General features: G+C 41.7%; 1 protein-coding gene across 2 annotated transcripts in view; it reads right to left on the bottom strand.

The window, feature by feature from the left end:
• Positions 1-524: 524 nt before the first annotated feature.
• The window catches only part of PTGR2 (prostaglandin reductase 2), a 30,620-nt gene continuing 5,608 nt past the window's right edge, over positions 525-25,536 (bottom strand). For both annotated transcript variants that reach the window (XM_026651552.2, XM_026651553.2), the window contains exons 2-10: positions 13,772-13,848; positions 11,111-11,229; positions 8,892-9,083; positions 7,701-7,871; positions 6,184-6,393; positions 4,375-4,496; positions 2,362-2,449; positions 1,650-1,689; positions 525-647 (exon numbers count right to left, since the gene is read on the bottom strand). In XM_026651552.2, the coding sequence (XP_026507337.1) occupies positions 583-647; positions 1,650-1,689; positions 2,362-2,449; positions 4,375-4,496; positions 6,184-6,393; positions 7,701-7,871; positions 8,892-9,083; positions 11,111-11,229; positions 13,772-13,848 (1,084 nt within the window). In that variant the 3' untranslated portion in view covers positions 525-582. The remainder of the gene's footprint in view (positions 648-1,649; positions 1,690-2,361; positions 2,450-4,374; positions 4,497-6,183; positions 6,394-7,700; positions 7,872-8,891; positions 9,084-11,110; positions 11,230-13,771; positions 13,849-25,536) is intronic.

The raw sequence follows: 25,536 nt of genomic DNA, 5'->3' as shown, positions 1-25,536 counted from the left end.
CAGCCGGCAGCATTGCTGAATGGTAGAGTTTGCTGATCTGCATATTGAAAGACGAGATACAGAACTCTGATAAGAAGCCTTTTATTTTTTCCCTCTTTTAATCCTGAAAAACAAATAGAAGTTAAAGAAGATGAAGCATGAGGTTAAATCTAAAGCTGCATTTATCCCTGATGAAACTCACAATGGTGTGCAAACTAAAGGCCGGCTCTTTGTGTGGATAAATTAGGATTCATATAATAATGCTCTCTTGTCTTGACTTGTAGGCATGATGTAAAACGCCACTATGTAAGGAAATGGACTAAATGGACCAGCGGAAGAGTGTTTCAGGCTATGAAATGGAAGTATTTCAGGTACTATACAGCCTGGCTTCAGATACAAATTTAAGTTTCTCAGTGGAAGAGTTTTTCAAATGTACTCTTGTGTCCAAAAATCTCTGCTATCCAAGTTTAGGGGGATTTTAGTTGTTGGTGCCTGCTGTAACAAAAGGGAAGATTAATTTAAATAAAATAATGCTTGTTCAGCAGTCAAGATAAAGAGTCAAGTTTATTTTTCCTGGTGGGCCACACTCACAGGCAAAGTTTTTTATTCAGAAATTAACACTATCTGTTTTCCAGTGTTGCCTCCGGTCATCATGGACTGGAAAGCCCCTATAAGAGAATAAGAATAATACACGTTATTAGGATAATACCAATTAAACATTTATGCATGTAGTAATTTTTTTTTAAAAAGCACGAATATTAGATAAGATCCTGAAAGCCTCCTTTACTGGATTATAACAATATAAAGAGAAATCAAATTTTGGACTTAAAACATAAATTCCCCCACAACACAGGAAGTTGAGACACCATAATGTTAGAATGCAACAAGTTGCCAAAGGAAATTTAAGTAAGACTTTAATAAATTAGTTTTAACATTTAAAATGCCTGATCAGACCTTTGTTTATAACAATAGCGGTTAATTTTTAATTACTGTATGCACTGTTGTTAGGATATGCCATGCAGACAACATGCACTGCAGACACAAGAGGAGGGCATATACCTGGCGAGCCTACAGCAAAGGCTTTTATTTAAAACTTTGGCCATGGGGTGAAGAGGCAGCTTATCAAATATTTATTGCTTCAGAAATAAACATGAAAACTTTACATAAAAAGCAAAGCACGAGTAAACCAAATATGAAATATGGCTGTCCAGTTAGCCAAGTCCCTTTAAAACAAATCCATGAAGTGCAGTAAGCTAATGGTTTGAAATTAAACCCAACCTGTATGATTTAGCTAATGTTTTGTTCCCAAGGGTTTTCCTCTGACCCAACAGGACTAAAGCATTACTTAAGTTGTGCTGTTACCTGCTGTAAGAAGGCTTGTTTTCAAACCACAAGTTTTGAATGAGCTGGCTCTTTAGCTTTATAGCTTGGGTGTACAAAGCCCCTTTTTTGTTTTGTTTTTACTGTTTCTTGTGGTTTTTAGCCACTGGCTGCAGGCTATTTTACCTCTCTTGAAGTGACATTTTGACTTTGTTTATGCAAATAATTTTAAAACCATATTCTAGGAGAGAGACAAACATCTGAACTGGGGGAAGAGGAAAGGAGAGAGAAAGTTGTGTTGTAACTATATTTCAGCAAAGATTATGCTAGAAAATGATGCAACATCTTACCGCCAATGTTTTCCAGGCGTTTTACCACAGTCTCTTTGACCTGTCAATAAGAATAGGTGTGGTTAGTTTTCCCTCCAAAATCAGTGTCTATCTGAAAGGGGCCATAAAATTGCCATAGCACTGACCAAAGATTTTAAAGGCATCCTTTTACTCCACAGAGGAAGGTGCTCCCTTTTGGACCTTGCCCTTTGGTCAAGATGAAAGTAGCTACATTGTTTTAAACCTGTAGGCTAATAAACCCTTTAAATGAAAGATAAAATATTACTGCAGCTTTGGGTGTACATGGATGTGAAGTTCAGGGAGGATGAGCAGATCAGTTGGGGGACCACAGAACATCAGTAGGCTTCAGGAGAAAAGAGCTGGACACAGGGCACTTACCCATCATAAAGTACTAAAGAGTGACTTTTCAAGTCTGGATTAGGAACCTCATGTCAAAAAACTAGGATTTGGCTTTCTCTGAGAATGGTAGAATCTAGGTATCAGTTATGTGTGCTTCTAAAGGACCCAGTTCTATTGCTGTAAAACTAAATTCTAAGTAGCTATACTGCCCTTTCTAAAACAGTGCTGCTATAAAAAAAGTCTTCAAGTGTTTATCATTTCACTCTCCAAAGTGAGGCGCCGCAGTCAAAGTGATTTTGATATGGGCAAAGAAATTAGTCTTCCTGAAAGAAGGCTCATGCCTATAAATAAAATACACAGGTTCAGTTCCTACCTTCAGTTTCCCCTCTTTGATCCACTGACAGAGCTGTAGAATACTAGCTTCGTGTTTGTCCATATAGTTTAATACCAGAAACCTCTCCCTGTGAAAGAAAAGAATGGATGATGATTTAATAACTAGAGTGGCTGGTCAATATATTTCAAAAGCCTTTGAAATCTTTTCAGTTTTGTGGGCAAATGTAACAGAAGATTAGTAGCATTAGCTATAGTTAGATGTAATGCAGGCAGCTGCTGTGCAAGCTTGCTCATACAATTCTGTACAATGGAAGCTTTAGAGGAAACAATGTGGTCTCAGACAAGTAATCCTGCCTGTATTTCAAACAGTACTGAAAGGAGGACTAGCAGCCAAGGAGTGCTACTAGAGCAGGGGTGGGCAAACTATGGCCCGGGGGCCTCATCAGGCCCTTCAGATGTTTTAATCCGGCCCCGAGCTCCCACTCACCTGAAGCGAATCCTGGAAGCAACGGCATGTCCCCCCTCTAGCTCCTACACACAGGGGCAGCCAGGGGATTCTGCATGCTGCCCCTGTCCTAAGCACCACCCCCACAGCTCCCATTAGCTGGGAATCGAGGCCAATGGGAGCTGCAGGGACAGCGCCTGCGGACGGGGGAGCACGCAGAGCCGCCTGGCAGTGCCTCTGCGTAGGAGCCGGAGGAGGGACATGCCGCTGCTTCCAGGAGCTGCTTCAGGTAAGCGCCGCCCGGAGCCTGCACCCCTGACCCCCTCGGTCCCAGCCCGGAGCACCCTCCTGCACCCCCAACCCCTCATATCCAGCCCCACCCCAGACCCTGCATCCCCAGCCGGAGCCCTCACCCCCTCCCACACCCCAACCCCCAATTTCATGAGCATTCATGGCTCGCCATACAATTTCCATACTCAGACATCTGCCTACCCCTGTACTAGAGAGATCAGCTTAATATGTGACTGTAAAATGCAGGTAATTTTCTACCCATTTTTTTTTTTTGTCATCCCAAGTGAAAACCAGCAAACAAAAAAGCTCTCTCCCAGCGCTGGTGCCGCGATTACACAGCCACATTAAAGCGCTGACTTCAGTGCAGTATACAACTGTAATTAATGCTTAAGGTGAGAGCAGTGGATCTCAAACCAATATATACACTATTTATTTCTGAAGCTCATTCAGGGGTAAAATGCTCCAAGGAATGTGGAGATTTAGTGGGATAAGATGGGAGGTGATCCATTAAAGGATTGGAAGTGGTCAACAAAAGACTGAAAAAGTTAGACCTGATGCATTAGTCATCTGTTCTGGATGGTCCTAACAAGGACCATCCTATAGGATCAGATAGGCATATCAAACACTATTAATTTCTTGTGATTATCAGGTGGGTGTAGAGGGACCTTGAGCACTAGTAGAGTTTGGTCTTTGCAGCCTTATTTTAGTGTAAGCCTAACCGAGAGCCCAAGTTAGATTCATGAATGTAAATTTTTTCCTATATATATTATGTCATATTTGAAATCCTCTTCCCTAATAAAGAAAATTAGTACTAAAAAGAGTAGCTTAAAAAGTGGAAGATGCAGTGATCACAATACCTTCCAAGAAGGATTCTACTCAATTTTCTCTCCTCACGCACAACTACACTCAGAGACAAGACACTTGCTACAGAACATTTGGTAACAGAACCTTCCTCATAGTAAAAAGACTGACAGACAGCCAAAGAATAAAGCAAGTGACCACAGGTGAGGCATATATCAGCCAATTAAAATGCTTTTAATTCTGCAGTGTTAGTACCACTTGAAGTCACAATTCTCAGTGTCCCTTCTGCCCATTTAGTGGCCTCCTCACCAAATGTTTATAATACAAACAGCTGTAAAACACAAAATCACCAGGTCCTTCCCTCTTTTTTCAGTAATCCACAGTGTTACCATAAAAATGCCTACTATGGATCCAGAGTCCCTCTCCTGAGATCAAATATACTGATAATGTAAATTCAACACATGTAAATTTCTGTGTTCAGTGCACCATAAAGCTGGTGGGGAAGGAGAAATATACCTTGTGATATTCCTTGCTTTCTGTATTTCTTCTACTGCAGGAGGCAGTGGGGGAGGATAAGGCACATCTTTATTATACTGGGATATCTGTCCACATAGGATAATATGGCTGTTCTGATTCATCTGTTTGAGACAACACAAAATGAGAAATACTACTTTCTTTGCCCTCAAAAAGACACAAGCTTATTAGAAGTTCTTTAGACTATATATGGTAATCATGCAACAAGTATATTGCTCAAAGTCATTTTCCTTAGAAGAAGACATTGGGAGAAGAATTGTATACATGTGGTCATTCAGCTTGTAATGGTGTAGCAGGTGGTTTAAAAACAGTGCAGTAGTGGGAGGATAAGACCCCACTGTACATGTACAATTCAACAAGGTGTTAACTGGGTAACAAATGTGAGGGATTGTTACTTTACTGAGTAAGGATGTTTAGTGTGGAAGGAGGAACACTGCAAATCATAGAATATCAGGGTTGGAAGGGACCTCAGGAGGTCATCTAGTCCAACCCCCCTGCTCAATCCCCAGACAGATTTTTGCCCCAGATCCCTAAATGGCCCCCTCAAGGATTAAACTCACAACCCTGGGTTTAGCAGGTCAATGCTCAAACCACTGAGCTATCCCTCCCTCCCCAGACTCAGCTGTGTAATGAAAAATAAAAACCATTCCATGTATCTGTTCTGCAGTCTTATACAATTAATAAGTGTGAGTTTTCTACTCTATTCTTTTAATTTGTGAAACAGGAGTAAGGCAGACAGTGTCAATGTAGTCTCTCACTCATGAAAATATGAGTCCCCTCAACCACTTACGCATGTGAAGTGCAGAATATAACACTCCCTTGCCACATTACAAGTTTTAAACTAAAAAAAAAAAAAAAAAGTTTTCCTGCTCTCTAGCCCAGCAGTACAATAGCCTCAACAAAAAATGGGAGATCTTTGACTCCTGTTGCTGGCCCACCAAATCCCAGAGGGTACCTGCTCACAAGGGCTGACAGGAGTCACAGATTCCTGGAAATGCATAATATGCAGTGAAGGAACAGTGGGTATAAGGAGTGATTTAACAACTGTAATTAACTCTCCCCAACTATTTCCTTGATTGATCCCAGCAGCATTCAGATTGCCCAAATACTCTGAAAGGTTCTTCTAGTAAACCTTGAGTAAGAATGAATAATCCATTTCCCCACTTCCCAGGAACTCCAAATGATGTTTTCAGGAGGTGGGCAAACAATAACCGATTTCTCAAACTGAGTAAACCTCATTCAGCTGATGATCTGGATTATCAGATCCAGTTGGACAGTTTTCCTGAGAGAAGAGTTTCATTGACTGTCTCACTAAGGTCTTGACAAGTGTCCCTATTTTCTCCCCTTCCCACCTCCAACTCTGGTGATACTACCAAAGAGGATTGGTTAGGTCCCTCACTAGAGCCCAGCAATGTTACTCCTTAACAAGCCAGAGATGATCAAAGTTGAAAAACAACGGTAATCGCCTCTCAGACAGGCATTGTTGCTAAGGTTCTCCCTTGTCCCTGCTGGTTAGGGGATTAAGACACCAGAAGTAGGAATCAAACTCAGGACTCCTGCATCACAATGCAAAATTGCTACTGCTAGGCCATCAGGCCAGTTCAGCATGATAGGCTTATGTCTCTGATGTTTGGACAGTTTGACTCAATCACATTCAGTATGTCAGGTACATGTGGGAAGGGAAGATTTTCCTATCTTTCAGCAGACTGGTTTATATTACACTCATTCCAAAAGATGCATGAAGAATTTGGGAGAGGGAGGCGGTATAAACAGGACAGCTGGTATAGGTACCTGATTTATAACTGCATCACTGATGTCTCCACCAACATTATCAAAGTAAACATCCACGCCAGCTGGGCAGAGTTCATGCAGCTGCTCTGCCACATTCCCCTTCTTGTAATTGATAGCCGCATCAAACCCCATTTCTGAGACCAAAATGGAGCACTTCTCATCTGTACCACAGATTCCTACCACTCTAGAGCAGCCCTCTAGGCGGCCAATCTGTAGAAACACCATAAACAAAACAGTGAGGCCATCAATCTGCCCACATTTCAGTACCCTGTAATCACTTGAATTTTAACCAGCAGAATTACAGACACCAGTACTTTAGAGGCTGAATACAATTTAAGACTGCCAAATGTCAAGCACCATTTCCCCTCCAGTGATTGGGTCTCCAGTAAAAAAGACTGGAAAATCAAAATGTACATATACTCTAATTTGATGTAGTTGTTCAAATGCTGTGGTGTGACAGTTCGTGTTTGAATTTGACTTGTTTTAAGTTTACTTGTTGAATGCTGTGTATATCACCTTACTCTGGAAAGCTTGGGAGGATAAACAATATTACTACCTTTTTAGAGAACTGCATACCAATAAAATATAAAGAATGGATAGGAAAGGATAGGTCCATCAATGGCTGTTAACCAGGATGGTCAGGGACACAACTCCATGCTCTCGGTGTCCCTAAGCCTCTGATTGCCAGATACTGGGACTGGACAACAGGGGATGGATCATTCAATAATTGTCCTGTTCTGTTCATTCTCTCTGAAGCATTAGCCTTCAGCCACTGTCAAAGGACAGGATACCGGAGTAGATGGACCATTGGTCTGACCCAGATTGGCCAGTCTTATGTAATGTTATCCAAAGCAACATATGAAAGTATTTACTATGCTTTTCACTGGCCATATCATCCTAATGCACGGGTGAACACATCAATACCCTAGTACAGTGGTTCCCAAACTTGTTCCACCGCTTGTGCAGGGAAAGCTCCTGGCGGGCCAGGCCGGTTTGTTTACCTGCCGCGTCCGCAGGTTTGGCCGATCGCGGCTCCCAGTGGCCGTGGTTTGCTGCTCCAGGCCAATGGGAGCTGCTGGAAGTGGCAGCCAGTACCTACCTCAACTTTTGGTAAGAGTGTACCTTATCATAACGTTCCAAAGTCCATAAGATTGACAACTAAACACTATAAAAATCTGGTAAAATATTTTTCTATATGAAAATTAGTGTATTAAGTAAACAGGTAGGCAATTAGAAATTGGGGGCAGACTACTATGCAATAAATCAGTTTGTTTACTTTCAAGCCAGTGACAAAGTAATCATCATACTCAACTTCTCCTCCCCTCCCAGTTTCAAGAATCTGAAGTTCAACACTTAAATACACTCAGCATGATCCCCACTGGTGAGCCAAATTCACAGATGAAATAAGCAGGTGGGTGTAACTCCAGTGAAGTCAGTGGAGTTACAAGAAGGCACATCTCACAAGACAGAACTTAGAAGTAATAGCTCATTCTCTTGCAAATCTTAAACCTGTTTACCTGACCAGCCAGAGAACCACAGGCACCGGCAGCCCCACTGACAACCATTGTCTGATTGGCACCCTGAGTCACATGTCCCTTCTCTTTTATTCCTAGAAAGGAGGTCAGCCCAGTAATGCCAGCTGCACCAAGAAAGTAGGAGAGGTGTCCATCAACAAGTTGTGGATCTAGCTACATGAGAAAAAAAAAATTTAAGTGAGATTTTGGATTAATATTATTTGTTGACTGCAGGATGACCACATTTTAAATAAACACAAGTACAAAATAACCCAGGCTGTTTAGTTCAGACAAAGTATAAACCAGTATTCAGAAGCCTGCTATATACCAGCTGTCAGATCTACTATAATACTTCAATAACAAGTTTACAAAAAAGTGAAACAAATAGGGTTTTTTTTTTCCAAAATGCTTTTAACAAAAAGTCACTCACAAGAGACTTAAGGATTTTTAGCAATTAGATGGTAAGATGTAAAATTACGCCATGGTCAAATACCGGTTCGGAGACAGAAAATAGTTAACAATGTTGAACTACACCCACAATGGTCTGACGGATGCTACAGCAGGGTTGCCATATCTTGGAGTTGAGTCAATGACACCAATAGTCCTAAAACAAATGTTTCCAGAAAGCCAAGTTCTATCTCAAGTTGCAGAAGTTTTCTGTCTAGTGAAAATGCAATATATATTAAATACTCTGTGTGCAGAGGGGCCAAGTTATAGCCATTACAGAACTGTGATTTTGAATAGCCTTACCTTTGTGGGTGTGCTTGAGATTTTGCAAGGTTTCACTAATGTATGCTTTTTGCATTTAATACAAAATGTGTTAAGAGCATAGTAGTAAGACATGTTGGTGATCAGGTGTCAAAAGTTCTATCTGGAGTTTGCATGATTAATGGACAAACCTTAACAGCAGCCTCAGAGAAAATGCTGATGAATTTAACAATTTCATCAACATTGGATTGTTTAGTGGCAGGAAAAGGAATTCCTAATTGCTTCTTACAAGGAAAAGAGAAATTAATGTAGACTTTGCCAAACTTAATTTGATCTGCTTTGTAATTGGTTGCTTTATTAGCACTGCTTTGTCCTTGACATATCTCTAAAATAACAATCAATTGTCACATGCAAACAAAAGATTTTTTAAAAATGGAGAAAAATAGTGTACACACTAACTTAATTTTCTATAGTTCAGTATGTTACCTTTTGGAGGAGTCTTCCATCTAGAATGACCTTTGTCTGCCAGGGCCAGTTGAAAGAAGTTACAATATCTCCTTTAGCAAAGTTAGCATGTTTGCTCTCCTCCACAACCCCAATGCCCCCACCATCAGCCACCTCAGACAACTGCCAGGGCAGGAGGTAATCAGAACCTGTGTCTTCATTCATGCGGCAGCGCTAAAAGACAAGGCTCTAATGAGGAGATTCTTGCATGATGATATACATGAGCTTCCTGTACATGTTCCGTAACATGGGTGGGATGCATTTAATAACAAAGCACAAAGGGCTACTCCAAAATCTTTCAGTAAGTACTCCACTTTCACCTTCTTTTCTTAATTATTTATTTCTCCTTTCATTCATTCACTTAGATACAAAGGGAGGAAATTTTATTTTCCTCAATAGTGTCACCACAAACACACACCCTAAACGCACCGCACCACACCACACACAAACTTCTAGCCAATGGGGACTTGATGAGATTGTCTTCAAACCCAATCAACACTACTTAATTGGATGAAGAGAACTTTAGAGAGAAACATTGGGTACTCCTCCACTACAAGGGGCCAAGAATACTTCTCTTGCATAATCATAGCTCCTGTTATCCCAGGGAATAAGAGCCAAGGATCAATAATCAAAGCTGGGTCTCCTATGTAGGATTGCCAATTTTGGTTGGACGTATTCCTAGAGGTTTCATCGCATGACAATCTTTAATTAAAGATTAATCTTTAATTCTTGGAGACTCCAAGAGAATCCTGGAGGGTTGGCAACCCTACTCTCACGTAACCATGCAAATCGTTATTAGTAGGCCACCAACCCAGACACCAGAATGGTTGGTTTAAGATACTATGGGTTTAATATGAAATGTCATGGTAATGTTTTGAATATGATTTCCTACTTCTTCCTTCAGTGAAAACATCTGGGCCACTTGAGTTCAGCTGCCCTATTGACCCTACATTTATTTATTTTTTCAATAGAAATTGAGCATTGAAAGTGGATGTTGAATCATAAATTGCTGCTGGAAAGGCAGCTGGGATCTTGGGGGAAAGGAATGCCCCCACCTTTCACACCTCCCTCCCATCTCTCCTTCCTCCACATCATTCCTGATCTGCCTCTTCTGGGAGCTAGTTGGGTGGGTGATGGTGCTGCTGCTACCTCCTTTAATGGCACAGATGTGGGATTGACCTTCAGGTTGCTGTCATTGGCCTCTTGCTGTCCCACACCCTAGGCCTAGAGTGCAGGCTGGAGTGAATCCCAAAGCCCAGATAGTTGTGCTAGATTCTGGGGTGGTCTGGCAGTACTAACTCTGCTGGATTTTCTATTAGAATTTCTGCCAAATTAACAAGGGACTATTCTGTATAGAGCTGCTGCTCAGTTTCAGAGCAAAACTGTGGTGCTTCTGAAGCCCATGACTGTGGGCCCTCTATGATTAGGGGAATCTAGAAATGTCAGGGTTGTCTCATCCTTCCTTTATATTCTTAAAAAAAAAAAAAAAAAAAGAGTATGTCTAGTCCTTTTCTTCATGAAGCTTGAAAATTTTATTTTACAGGCCCATGCAAAAATTGCTAAGGGTGGCTCTGCCTAGTTCCACCCCCAAATCCACAGCACTCCCAACTATATATTGTTCATATGGAAGGGCTTTTGCAGGTATTGGTAGAACGGTGAGGGAGCATGAAACAGTCTCACTGGCCCCTCCACAGGCTGTTTGTTTCTTCTTTGCTCCCTCCTACACCGTCCAGAGCAGACGAGCACCTGGCCCCATATATGTAAGTAAAGACTGGATAACTAAATAGAATTTAAGTGAACTATTTTTGTGCTTGGAAATAAGGCCCAGATCTTCAAAGGTATTTAGGCACTGTATTCCCATGGAGTTCAGCACCTAAATACCTCTGAGGGTCTGGGCCTAGCTGACTGCTTTTTATGAGTATCAGGGAATTTTGATTTTTGCTTCTGCCCCACCCCATGACTGGATATCTTATATATATATATATATATATGACCCCATTCTTATATATAAAAACCTATATAAGCCACAGGCACATTAATGCCAAATTCCCCCCTAATATAATTCCACAGAAGTGAATGGAGTTATATCAGGGATAAGTTTGGCTCATAGTTTGTGTAGTTCACACAAAACATCATGGTTGGCACTGAGGTAAAATCATTTTTAGAAAATCATCTGACATTGCCTCAGTTCTTTCTCTTACCATGTAAGGGTCCACAGAGAGGTAGAGGGTTCGAGCTTGTACCTGTCCATCTGTGATTTTATCTGGTAGGGGGGCTGCTTCCATTCGGAAGTTTTCTGCCACTGGCACACCATTTTTACCTAGAATTATTTTAAAGTGAAGCAAAAAAAAATTCCAAATGAATCAGCGATAAAACCTTTGATCTAACTTTATTTTTAAAAAATTGAGGCCTTTTATTTAAATGTTCTGCTTCCTTTTTTAGTAAATAACAAACAATTAAGTGGACTAAAATTCACAAAATTCCAGGTGACATAGCATTCTTGCATAGTATGTCTTGATTATTTATTTATCTGAAACAAAAGAAATAAAAGGGGTTTTCTGTATCCCTATAAATGTTTCCAAGGGTCTTTTCAGCAAGGGAGAAACTGACTTACAGCTTCATCTTGCAGGGTGGTGAGAACCCTAACCCTTATCCATGCATGTGCTTAACTTCACACTTAGAAGACAGGATACTGGGATAGATGGACCATTGCTCTGACGCAATACAGCACTTCTTATGTTCGAGTACCCATGCATTAGTGTTTGCAGGATCACGGCCATAGTTTTTTTGGACTGAACTATGATGCTCACATGTAGCTTTGCATTTTCTCATATTAGCATTCAAAAAAGGTTAACAAGAATATTTTTTAAAATGTAGCATATGACTTTGCACAGAAGGTACATTTAACCAATTGGAGGCTAAAAAATTAACCTCCTTAATAAATGAATTATTCTTAGTCATTTTATCCTTAGATCAATTTTCCAAATTAGTCTAAGTTTCTATAGGAAGCAAAACAAAAAGAATATGTCTAAGGTTTTTTTCTGTTGCAAAGATAGTCTTGATAACCTACATCAGTTTGCCTTGCAGAATGGTCTTCAGCCACCCACAAACCGCAGAAAAGGTAAATTCACCCTTTTCCCCAACCCCATTCACTCAAGTGGTATGTGACTGTCAATGTCTGCAGAGGACAATTTCAGTGCTCTTAAGTAAGGACAGCTAGATTTGAGATGCTTCAAAAATGTTGGTCCCAATTCTGCTCTCACACTAGTTTTACACCAGTATAACTCCACTTATGGCAATGGAATTTTTCCTGACTTGCACTGGTGTAAGTGAGAAAGGAATCAGATCCATGGTGCCTAATTTTGCTCTAAGTTACACACATGCAATACTACTGAATTGCACCTGTGTAACGAGAGAATTATGCTGTTTTTATACTTTTCATTCTGAAATTAGGAAGTGTCAAGAGTAAGTGAGAAAAATTAAAAAACAAACAAAAAAACAATACCCAAACACACACATTAATTTTATTCATTTAACAGTTTATTAAAAGACATATGAAATTATAATTGAGAAGTATACATATAATTTCGGACAGAATTTATTCATGCTAATATTTTTTTACACATAATGTATAAGTTCATGTCACTGTATCACAGTCTAGACAACCAGGTTAGCAAACCAACACCACTCCTAAGTTCTGAACAGCCCCAGAGAGAGCTATAAAATTTTATCAGGGCAGGTTAGAAAAATGAAGCAGAGATCAAATCCAAACTTGGCTCATATAAATTGAGTTGTTCTTATTTTCCGAAGACGATGACATACTTGCGTAGTGACAAGGTTCTGATTAGCCCCTCACTCAAAAACACAGCGGTGGCATTGGGCCAGTTTCTCTGGTCTGATACAGCCTCTCTGTGCCACTTCCAGAAATCTGGTGGATCTGGCCAGATGGACTCTATACCACTTCCCTTTGTGACCTCCCTTGACGCAGAAGTCTTGCCAGGGGAAAAGATGGTGTGGCCAGAGTGCCAGTATGTTTTAGATATTCCTCATTGCCACAACAGCCCTTTGGGGCCATAAGCAACTGTGCTTAAATTAGAGAAGAAGTCCAGATGCTGTGGTAATTCCCAGGATTGGAGAGCTCTCCAGGGTCTGTGCTAAGTGCACCTCAGCCAGATCTAAGAATTGGGGCCATTTTTAGCATTAACTGCACAAATTTAGGTCACTGATTGATCCTTCACTCACTTTAGAGAAACACCTATCTACAGGAGATACCACTGTCTTTTTTACCTGCAAAAACTATTTCCAAACTGAGAAATATCCAAAAACGTCAAAATTTTAACTGGTTCTGCAGCAGCAAACTAATAAACACTATTCCAAGAGTTGTTCTGACATCTAGAGTGATGCAAGTGCATAAGCAAAGAAGTAAACAACGAACAACAACAAAAGCCATGTAAATTTCAAGCTCCTTAGAAACATGGGAGGAAGCCGAGATTCAAAGTTTGTCAAAAGAAAAGGACAAAAGTCAGCAGAGAAGTGTATTATTTTCAATCATCTCAGAGTCAATTACAAACAGCAGAGTAAAATGAGAACAAATTTTAAAGCTAAAAAGCTGTAAATGATAGTGTGCCTTTAGCTATTGCCACTGAGTCACTAATATTACACCTAACTCTATGATCTTGCCTAAAAGTTTGAAGACTGCATATACAGGCTCAATAACTACACATCTATCATAAACCTCTTTTTCTATTGCACATTACTTTCTGTAAATATCTCATGTTACTTTCCTCCATTTCCCTCCGCATTTAGGAGTATTATGCAATTATACAAAATACACTGATCTTTTCTTGGAAATAAATACATACCAGGACGTGAGTTCAACACCACTCTTTGGATAATCATTATCACTTTAGCAGGAATTCCACACTGTACGTCAGTGACCCTGCAAAGCAAAAGCTGTTTGAAATGCATGTCAAATTTATAGAATTTTCTTACTGAGAAACATTTTGGGGGTGAAGTATTCAGTAATTTGAAACCCAGAGAAAAACAATTTAAATTCCACGTGTGGGTCCAATGGAGATTATAACATTTAAGTGGTCTCATAGACAGTGGCTGTGGTTGAAGTCACAACTGACTACAGACAGCTGCATATCTTCTGCTTCCTGAGGTAGGAGAAGCCTGCCGTCCTTCATATTTGCTCTGCAAATATTTTGTTAGCAAGGATGATGATGGGAAACTGATTAAGGAATCCAGAGTGTGAAAGAAGCAGGAAAAGAGCTATGAGAACAATTTACCCAAAATGAATGATTAACTTATTTTTAAAATTATTGACTTCAATAGGGTAATGATTTCACTCCCAGTTCCTTTAAACTTATAAATGAAACCCATGCTTCTCTGTCTCTGCTGTTTCAGCTGTCTCTGCTGACAGGTATACCAGATATGTTAGAAAAAACTCTCTCAGCACAGCTGGTTTTTCTTGACATGAACTGACATTCCATAGAAAACTATTGTTAAAATGAATTCAAATTTCAGCAGCAAAGGGAGTAAAAAAAAAAAATTAGCTGTGAAGGTCTGACCCCATTTAAGTTAGTGGAATTTTGTCATCTACTTTGATAGAGCCAAGATTTCACCCCGTAGCCCAATGGCATCTTCTGGAAAGGCTTTAGGAGACAACTAAAGGTCTCAATCCTGCCAACACACATTACATATGTGCATAATCCCACTCAACTCAATGTCAGGTAGTTTGGACCCAAAAAATAGGGGTTGGAAATAAGTTTTATAAAATATATATTATCTGTAAAAACAGAAACAGGTTTTGTTTATATTTAAATATTCCTCTGCAGTGATTGCAACACAAATCCAAACACCACTGTAACAGTATGTGAAATCAGGAAGTAAAACAGCCTAGTCTGCTTTACTTTTTACCCTTCATTCATTCAGTTTGGACAATTAAACAGCAGTAAAAGTGAAAAACAAATTAGATTTATTTAAAAAATCCAACAACCACAAACCCTGTTTTAATAATCTCATATTAATTAGTGTCCCTATTAAAAAAATTAAAAACATCGAGGTACCTATTCTAATTTCAGTATGGATTATATCCATGTTAAGGGACGGTAAACATACACCCCAACACACAAACATTTAGCTAAATATAGAGAAATAAGATTAGACAGCTGATTAAATTGAACAACCTAAGGTGAAGGGATGTATGTAGGTCTGACACAGTCAAGTAAAAGGTAGACATGTCAGTTACAGCAATAAATAAAAAATAATTACATTGCACTAAAGACTGCCATTTAAGATATGTTTTTCAATATGAGATAAGAGACAGCAATATAAGGCATCTCAAGTATTGCTCTCCATGAAGAGGAGAAAAGAAATATCAGGTCTTTGCTTCAGCAGCACATTTTCTTCTGAGAAGGGTCAGGGGTGAGGAAGAATTTTACACCACTAGAACTGTTTTCCTGAATGGTTTCCCCCTGTATTTCAACAAGTGAATAAAATCGAGGACTGGAAATTTGTGTCCAAACACTGATTGAGTCTTTGCTACTGAGAATACCATAGTGATCAATGTGATATAAACCTAATTAATAAAGAGAAAATTACAATCTCATGGACTTCTAGGATTAAGAATAAAATAATAATGTTCCTATTGCTAACACCTGGATTTCATACATACTTCTTGCTCAGCTGAGCTCCGTAAACATTAACCTCCATAAGCATCAAGGAGATTAAAAAATAAAACATGATAGCTGATATCTCTGTCACAATGTTTATTTTGTTGATAAGAACAACTAATCAGATTTAGTGATGATTTTTTCTTTCTGGACTCATCTGTTTAGTTTAGAGTGCTGGTTCGTCTTTATTCTTGAATGTTACAAAATACAAAAAGTAAAGTAAGTGTGCGTATATGTATTATATATAAATAAATGGGGTGGGAATGAGCATAACAAGAATATGCACATCTCCTCTCCTAAGTGGGGTAGGAATGAACATATGCAGGTCCCTCTCCCTTCTTCTCAAAAAGAAAAAACCCAAATGCATAGCCTCCCATCCACATTTGACATATGCATGAGGTGTAATATTTATGTTTATTTGCCATTATATTTTCAAACGCTGTTTATGAGAATAAAAGGACATGAGATCTGGTTTTCTTCTGAGATTTCAATTCCCAAGTGGTGCAAAACTATGAAATGTGGAATTCTTAAACACCAGCTTAGTGAGCTTGCTGTTATGGGCCCTCCGTAGAGTCTCTCCTCTTCAAGCCTCTTTTTTGATCCTTTGTTTTCTCTGTGGGTCACCACTGATCCATCCCCTAAAGCCAGTTGGCTGCTCTGAGGGTGGAGAAGGAGGTGGCTGATCTGCCACCATAAATGTTACAGATTATTTAAAATGTTTGTGTATTGATTTATCAGCCGCTGGTATTATACCCAAGTCATATCTATGAATAATTACACTGTATATGGTAACCCACACAGCTCTCCACAACAAAACCAAGTTAGCACAGTATAGTTAATAACACATAAAATCTTTGTAACTTTTGTTATGGCTGCTAGTTTACCAAATAATGTTACAGTTAAAATCTTAACATTTAAAAGTACAGAGATTAGCATTTACGAGAAGGTGCATAAATATTCAAATATCCACAGAGTTTCTTAACTAAACATACAGATGTAAACTATGAAGAAGAACAGTAGCCCAGTGGCAAGGGTACTAGCCTGGAACTTGGGAGAGCTCAGTTCAACTCCCTACTCTGCCACAGACTTGCCTTGATGTGGCTCTCTGCACCATTTAATCCCTAGATAGAATTGGAAAATGGGTGTCTGCAGGCAGAGTAAATGCACAGTTCCCATGCACCACAGAATAGTTCACCATGTTACTACTGCATATAAACCTTTATGAAGGACTTCAATGGGGATGAACTAAGGAGGAGTCAAGGGGTCAACATTTATGCTGATCCAGTGGCCCAAACATCCCATGCAACTAGTATGGAAGGGCTGTCACTTTCATAGCCCATAGGCTGAAATAGCAGCCATGGGAGTCTCTGCAGCAGCCCCACTCAACAGTTCTGGGTTTTGAGTATAAGGAATGGATTTCACCTCCACCCACTTAAAGCCTAAATACACAGGTTTTATGTAGGTGTAATGGATTTCACCCACAGGCATCATGTAGTTATTTTAATATGGACCTAAGTGAGAGAGAAATTAAGTTTTTGTGTGCACACTTTTGACAATCTTTGTAATTCTGAAGTCACTACGCAATTGTATTATGAGAATGGAAAGAGTATTAACAAGGGCCAATTAGTAATTCTTAAATATATATGTATTTCTACCCTCCCCAACACCTGCTCTGTATTGTGGCACGCAGTAAGTACAGACCTCAAAATATTCAGCCCCATCTGGAAATTCTAGTGTGTTAGTAAGTGTTGAAGTTATTTAAACATATTCTTACCACCTTAGCATCAATGCATTTTTTTAAATCACTGATTAACAAACAAAAATATTAAAACACAGGAAAACAGCACATTCGCAGTAGTGCACAGGAAGATGAGAGAAAGAGAGGGAGGCATCTAAGGAGCAAAATCTTAGATTACTTATTTGAAGGTCTGAAGTTCTTGGGGGACAGGAATACTGTTAATATCTGAGTTCAGCTTACTGATCTGTGGTTGATAAACTTGTACAGCAATGCCATTTGGAGACCTTCCCTGATACAGTGAGTGGGTGGTGAGAGAGTAAGGGGGAAGCTGGTGACTGAAGTGTCACTCTATGGCAGCTGTCACAGTAAAAGATAATTATGGAGATGGACATTTATTTCTCAGTACAACTGCACTTATTCCAGGCTGCAAGCCAATAAACCATTACACAAGTTAAAAATGCTGGACACATTAATATCACAATGTAACATGAAGCACCAATATCTTCCAACATTAAAAAGCAATAGAGACTTCATAAGAAAAAAATAGGATCACACCTTTTAGCACCATTGGATTATGGGAGTCTTTTGGAGGGACTGAAAGGAAAAATATTTTTCTTTAAAAGGTGAAAAAAAAAGGAGCAGTATTTACGTTACTGCCTTGAATACATGTGTTATGTCAATATGAATGCCATTTCTAAGGAAAATTGAATTGGTTCAGTTCTTTAGGATAAGATGCTACACACTTTAACACTTTAGACTTTTCAAATAATAATGGACTGAGTGTATTAATTGAGAATGTTCTTTTATCACATTCAGAGTATAAATTACGGCAAGGTTAAACAGCCATGACTGAATGCCAGGATCATTTGAGTCATGCTGCAGCAGCAGCAGCATTAGAGAGTATCACAGCAATATTCCCAGAGGAGTCTCAACTATGTTCTCTGTCCTACTTTTACTTTTCCCCATGTCTCTTCCCACTTTTGCAAACAGGCATACAACAACCCTTTCAAAAATGTTACCTGGATTTTAAAGGACTAAAATACATTAGTGAAGACGACAGTGTTGTGGGCTTTATTTTGGAAAAAAAGTCGATGCTTTTTTGTTTTCATTTGTGTATTGGTAGCACCATTTATTATTAAGGTTTCCCAACACTTCCCATTATAAGATGGTGCTTTCAATTGCTTATAATTTTGCCAAACTTTAACCACTAGGGTTGAAACGTTATATGCTAGGTGTCTGTCTCAAGCTGAATTTTTCTGGAAAGTTTCAGCCAAAAAGGTTCAGCTGTTTCCAAGAAAAAGACTGGGGAAGCATGTTTCCCATGTTAAAAAGTTCTGGCAACTCTTTCTTTGTGACTCTGCTAGTGCCTCCTGCTTTGGAGCAGGGACTTGAAATTTGGCAGAGGATGGGCCTTTATATCAGATATATGCCTTTTGCTGTTCTTGGGGAAATCTACCCAAATTTGGCCAAGTTATAAGTTTTTGAAAAAAATCGCAGTATGCACATGCTTATTAGAGACATGCTAGACTTGTACAGCTAAAGTCTCCAAAGATTCTGTCTGCCCTAAGCATGCTTCCTACTGGGGCTGAGCAGAGCATTCCCTGCAATTGCTACTCTGGGCTGCTGCAGGCAGTGCCAGGGCCAGAACTGGGCACAAGAACTGAGAGTCGGAACCTGTCTCTTCTGTGCTCTTAAAGCTTCTCCCAGCTGGGCTTAGGCAGCAAGGAGAAGGAGGGTGCCTGATCTGAATGTAGATGGGACAAGAGCCAGACCAAGCTGGGAGGAATAGATTGTGACAAGGAGCCTCAGGGAGATGCACAAGGAACTGCGATTCGGATGGTGTGTTTTGAGGGGGAGACTAGGACTGGCTAGATGAGAATAGAACTGGGATGAGGAGCCAGGGTGGGGAAGAAAAAGGAATGGGACATGGACAGGTTCAGGAGGACAGAGCAGAAGGGGTCAAGTTTTGGTGAAATGGGCAGAAGAGTCTGTGTGCACACTACAGCACACATCCCTCCAGAGCCTGGAATGGAATCCAGGATTCCTGAGCCTCATTCCTTTGCTGTCCGCAAATATCTGTGGCAACCCACTAGCAAAGTGTGTGTCTCATCTTCATCTAGTACTTGTGTACATAGAGGATGACAACCTACTACTGCTATCAGTTATTCAGTTAGCTCAAGTGGCAAATGTCCATGTGTGGATCTACGGTTCCAACCCTGCTGATAAGCCATGTAGGTGTCAATACCCTGTTTCCCCGAAAATAAGACATCCCCCGAAAATAAGACCTACTTCCAGTTTTGCCTCTCGCTGTAATATAAGACATCCCCCGAAAATAAGACCTCCCCGATAATAAGGCCACCCCGGAATATAAGGCCCCGAAGCTCCAGGAAAAATAAGACCTCCCCTGAAAATAAGACCTAGTGCATCTTTGGGAGCAAAAATTAATATAAGACACTGTCTTATTTTCGGGGAAACACGGTATGATGCTATACGATGAAATTTCTATTTGTTCAGTTTGCTTTTTTAAAAACCTAATAAATTGCAACAAAAACCATATTTAAAATAATGTTATTAAGATTGCAAAGGCAAGCACTCAAATGTTAGGAAATGCCAGAATTAAGGTTGCCTGAGACACAGAGATTAAAGTCAAAATTAATCCACTAATTTTGAGTGCCAAACTTGAGACAACTGGGACCTGTTTTTTTTCTTCAGAATATTTAACATTATAAACCACTTTATATGTTCAAAGCACAGCTCCCAAATCTTCAGTTGCAGCTCAGTGCTCAGCACTTCTTCAGATCAGACCCCAGGGTCTCAAATCACACAATAAAAAAATTGAGGACACACAATTAGTGACCACCAGTGAAAAGTCTGGTTTAAGTGACTTGCCCAGCAACACACAAGAACACTTTGGCAGAGACAAGGATAGACTCTAATTCTCAAGTCCAACATTCAAGTGCCTTAACCATGAGACCATCTTTTCTCATTCTGGCACCCCTTGTCTCATTTGCAACACATCTTCCAACCCTACTAGACTGCTAGAGATCTCCAATGCATCACCCAAGTAGGCTGAATGCCATTCAGCTAGTCCATCGCTGAACTGTGCCCAAAAACATCTATACTTGTCCATGCTTCACGCTCCATGTCCTTGCTCTTGTGTCCTGCCCCAACACCAAGTGGCAGCAGCTATTGCCACCTGCAGAAGGCTGGGCGCCCCAGTGGCCCAGCCTGTATTCTACATTAGTCCCTCAGCCTTCCGGGGAATTCAGCTGGCAGCTCCTCTGTGGAGCTGTGAGCACGGGCATGTGGTTGGCGTGGTTCACAGAGTCTCCTGACACTTGCCCCTTTTGCACCAAGAGAGACCCTGGCACACATCTGTGTAGAGAGCGTCAGGCTGCAGCCCCTCTTCCAGCTCCTCCAGAACCTGCTAAGGTTCTAACTGCATTTCTGTGCAGAATGGGGGGAGGGAGAGGGGCGCTGATGTCAGGGTGTCTCCCTCCCCCCACCTCTGTACCCCATCTCCGCAGAGCAGAGGAGAGGGAGCAGCCTGGCTCAGGACTCAGAGCTTCTGTGGTCTGAATGACTGGCGCCTCTGAGCGGTGAGTGCCTTTCTTAAAGAGACAGCACACGGTCTCTGAGACTTCCCCAGCAGCCAGCTCACACACTCTGTCTCTGTCTCTGTCTCTCTCTCTCACACACACACACACACACACACACACACACTCTCTCTCTCTCTCTCTCTCTCCCCCCTGCCCATGTACCCCATCTCCGCAGGGCAGGGGAAGGGAGACAGGGCTCAGGACAGAGCAGGAGAGCTTTCAATGAGCGCCTTAAAGAGACAGCGCACGGAGTCTCAGAAACTTCCCCAGCAGCCAGCGTGCACACAGTCTCTGTGTCACACACACACACACACAGAGTCTCTGTCTCTTTCACACTCACCTCCCAACACATACTTGTATTATTGTTGTGGTTATTTCTTGGTAATTCCCGTGATGCACATATATCCTCTGTAATTTAATTCTTTCAAAGTGTGTTATTTTAGTGTTTTGACTGGTCTATGCATTTCATAATTTTTATTTCTCTTACACTTAAATTTAATTCTTTGAGTAGTGAATTCTAAAATGCCTAACCTGTCCTGGCTGGAGTAATTATCCCTATGGTAACTTTTTAAAAATATATCTATTTTTTTGTTTTTTGTTTTTACTGGTGGCACACAACTGCACATACCTTGTTGCACATAACAAAAAATTTTCTGCACATACATGGAAAAAAGTAGAGGGAACATTCAACTGGGGCAGTGCTGCAGAGGTGATGGAGTACTTTCTGCAGAGGAGCTTAGAGATCCACATGCAGAGGGTCCCCTCTTTGAGCACTTGGTTGGGGGAAGGACACTGTGGGCTGGACTAAAGCCCAGATCCATAAAAGTATGTATTTAGCTAAGCCCCAGATTTAGATGCCTAAAGTACATCTATACAGCCCATGGCAGCAAGCCTCCAAGCCCGAGACAACAAACTCAATCTTGAGTTACCGTGCTAAACAGAGCTGTGTAGATGTTGTGGCTCGGGTTGGAGCTTGGGATAGAAAGCCTAGGGAAGGGGCGGGCTTCACAGCAAGAGCTCAAGCCTGAGACAAATTAAAAGCGCTATCTACACAGCTATTTTTAGCACCACAGCATGGGCACCATGAGCCCAAGTCTGTTGACCCAGGCGCAGATGCTCGCTGCCACAGACTGCTGCTGCCTGTGTAGACATACCGTCCATTTGGGGTTTAGGTGCCTAACTCCCAATTTTGTCTCAAACTGCAATTCACAAAACTTCCACCAAACCAGGTAGGCGCCTAAACTCACTTGGCACCTAAGTTTTCTAAGTAAAAGTTACCTAGGCACCTCAGCAGGTGCACTGCTGCCTCTCTCTTAGAGTTCAGTTGCCTATTTCCCACCTAAGCCCCAGACTGATTCACAAACTGGAGGAAGATTGGCATTCAGCTGCCTAAATTGTTTGCAGGGCCTGATCTGGTAGGGATTCTGCAGCTTGATCTATGGATTATGTATTAAATTATATTGATTACTTAAGAATTCCCAGTTATCACTCTGAGGTTTGACAGTTCTTGTCCCAAGATCAAGCCCAGTATTATTAAAATTACTGTATAGCTGGGAACCCCAATATGCACAGTTGCAACACTCACACTTTAGGAACCCTTCTGTATTTGTAATAGTTTATTAATACATTTAGCAAAGTCACAAACACTCTGATCCAGCAAGGTAGTTAGAGATAATACAGAATGTACATCTGAACATCCATATACTCACACCATCCCTTGCAGAACAACCTGAAATGTTAGCCATTATCTTCCTCATCACCTTCCTCTTCATCACCAGTGGCCATCATCCTGGCACCTCCCAAGGTCTACATCTCTCCCCTCCTGTACACAAGCTGGGATACAACTTGTATGTTACACTGACGCCACTATGCCTAATGTATATTCAGTAGGAGTTTCTCCCCTCTTCCTTATTTGTATTTCCTCACCCTACTAATGTTGGGGTGGCCTTCTCCTGTAAGTTAGTATATTAATGATCTCAGCTTATGTAATTTTATTGCCATGGGATTCTTGTGGTCAGATATTCCTATCCTAAAATATCCAAAAGCTGGTGTTATCTCATATTCCTGTGCTTGTCTCATGTTGTTATGTACAAACTTCTCCCTTAAACACTCTATTCCCAGTTCCCAAAACTTAGGGGTGACCATTGGGCTATTTATCTGTGCTAAAGTTAATAAGCCTCAAGCCTTATGCTAACTGCTGAAGCCAATGTCTTACAGAATACAGGCTCCATGCGTTACTGCTAAAGAAAATAAATGCTAATGCTAGCTTCTGGGATACAATGCTTTGAGGCTGCCTACTGGTTCAGGTCCTATTCAAAATCCAGCCAGAAGAGGAGGTGTTACTGCCTACTTTATAACTTTTACCACAGTAGTTAGAGCACTTGCCTGGGACATGGGAAATCCAGGTTCAATTCCATCCTTTCTGGCAGAGAGGGGGGAGAAAGTATTTACTGAGCAATGGGATATTTTGATGTGGGGTTCCCTCAGTCTCTCCTGTTGTTGAAGCTGTTTGCACTAGGATGAGTAATAATAGAGTGATTGGAGTAAGATGACTGGACCCAGGGTCTCCCACCTCCTAGTTGGGTGCCCTTACCACTGGACTATAGAATCATTCTCACACATACTATCTCTGGCCCAGCAAGAGTTTAAGAAAGACTCTGTAGGGAGACCCCTGTTCAAATCCCTTCTCTCCCTCTGGCAGAGGAGGAGGAATTGAACCTGGGGTCTCCATATCCCAGATGATTACTCTAACCACTGTGCTAAAAGTTATAAGGTGAGTACCTCCTCCCCCTCCCATTTTGTGTGGAGCAAGACAGGCTCTTAAAGCCATCTGACTCTAGGTGGTGGGCTCCTGTTTATGAATCATTAGCAGAGTTATGTGCCTATCTACAAGAGAGGAGTGGGGCCTACCTCCCCATGGTTGGCATCTCCTATTGGCTGGCTCAGGCAGCTCTCAGAGTAGCATGCTGGTTTTGTGGATCACATTCTTAGGCTATGTCTCCCCATTCATTGTATTACTCCTGGGGGAATTCTGTGCCACTGCACAATACATAATTTTTCAGAAATTAATGTTTTTTGCACAGAATTTCTCCCCCTACCCCCGAAATGGGCTGCCATGCTGCTGGCCGCCACTAGGAGCCACTGGACCTGGCAGAGCCCAGCTCACACATAGAAGACACTGCCGAGGGGAGGGGGAGGGAGCTAGAGGGTTCCAGGCAGCTGCAATTCCCCACATGCCCTGAGGGAAAGAGATGGTGGCCTGCAGGAAACTCCACACAAGCCTAGGACAGAGCATCAGGCTGTTTCCCACTCTGGATCCCTGGCATAGGTCCCGATTCTGTGGGTGCTCTGGGGCTGGAGCATCCACAGGGAAAAATTAGTGGGTGCTCTGCACCCACTGGAAGCCAAGCTCCCCTCACCTAGGGTGACCAGATGTCCCGATTTTATAGGGACAGTCCCGATTTTGGGGTCTTTTTCTTATATAGGCTCCTATTACCCCCCCATCCTCTGTCCCGATTTTTCACACCTGCTGTCTGGTCATCCTACCCTCCCCCCCTGCCCACCGCACCTCCTCCTCCCCCCCATAGCGCGCCGTGTCCCTGCTCCTCCGCCTACCTCCCAGCGGCCACCAAACAGCAGTTTGGCGGCGTTAACAAGCTTGGGGAGGGAGGAGGAAGGAGCGGGAACGTGGTGCACTCAGGAGAGGAGGTGGGGATTTGGGGAAGGCATTGGAATAGGGGCAGGGAGGGGGCAGAATTGGGGTGGGGATTTGGGGAAGGGGTTGGAATGGGGGCGGGGCATGGGGTGGGGCCTCATGGAAGGGGTGGAGTGGGAGCAGGGCGGGAGTCGAGAACCCAGGGAAAAGCAGGGAAGTTGGCGGCTATGATCCCTGGGTTCTGAGGCATAGGTGCCTACTTCCCCTCTTTCATGTGGGTGCTCGACCCCCACTCTGTCCCTGGCCCCGCCCCCACTCCACCCCTTCCATGAGTGTTATTTTGACAAATAACATTTGCAGAATTTTAAAATGTGTGCAGAATTTTTGTTTTTTGGCACCAAATTCCCCCAGGAGTAATTGTATGGTGCACACAACTCAGCTCTGTGGGTTGCAGTGTTATTCTTAAGAAGAACAGGAGTACTTGTGGCACCTTAGAGACTAACAAATTTATTAGAGCATAAGCTTTCGTGGGCTACAACCCACTTCTTCGGATGTACTCACAAGTACTCCTGTTCTTCTTGCGGATACAGACTAACACGGCTGCTACTCTGAAAAGTGTTATTCTTGTGGTTTGCTAGGTGGCCTAATGCTCACTGTTGCAACATGTAAGTCCCTTTGTGGATCCCACCCTCAGGCTATGTCTACACTACAGAATTAGGTCGGATTTATAGAAGCCGGTTTTATAGAAACCGGTTGTATGCAGCCGATTGTGTGTGTCCTCACCTAAAATGCTCTAAGTGCATGAAGTCGGCGGACCGCGTCCACAGTACCGAGGCTAGCGTCGACTTCCGGCGCATTGCACTATGGTACCTATCCCACAGTTCCCGGAGCCTCCGGCGCCCATTGGAATTATGGGTTGAGATCGCAATGCCCGGATGATGCAAAGCAGTGCCGCGAG

Source organism: Terrapene carolina, unplaced genomic scaffold, assembly GCF_002925995.2.
Source record: "Terrapene carolina triunguis isolate 2854851 unplaced genomic scaffold, T_m_triunguis-2.0 Scaffold96, whole genome shotgun sequence".
Taxonomy (NCBI): domain Eukaryota; kingdom Metazoa; phylum Chordata; order Testudines; family Emydidae; genus Terrapene; species Terrapene triunguis.
This window is presented reverse-complemented; position numbering and strand designations above follow the sequence as displayed.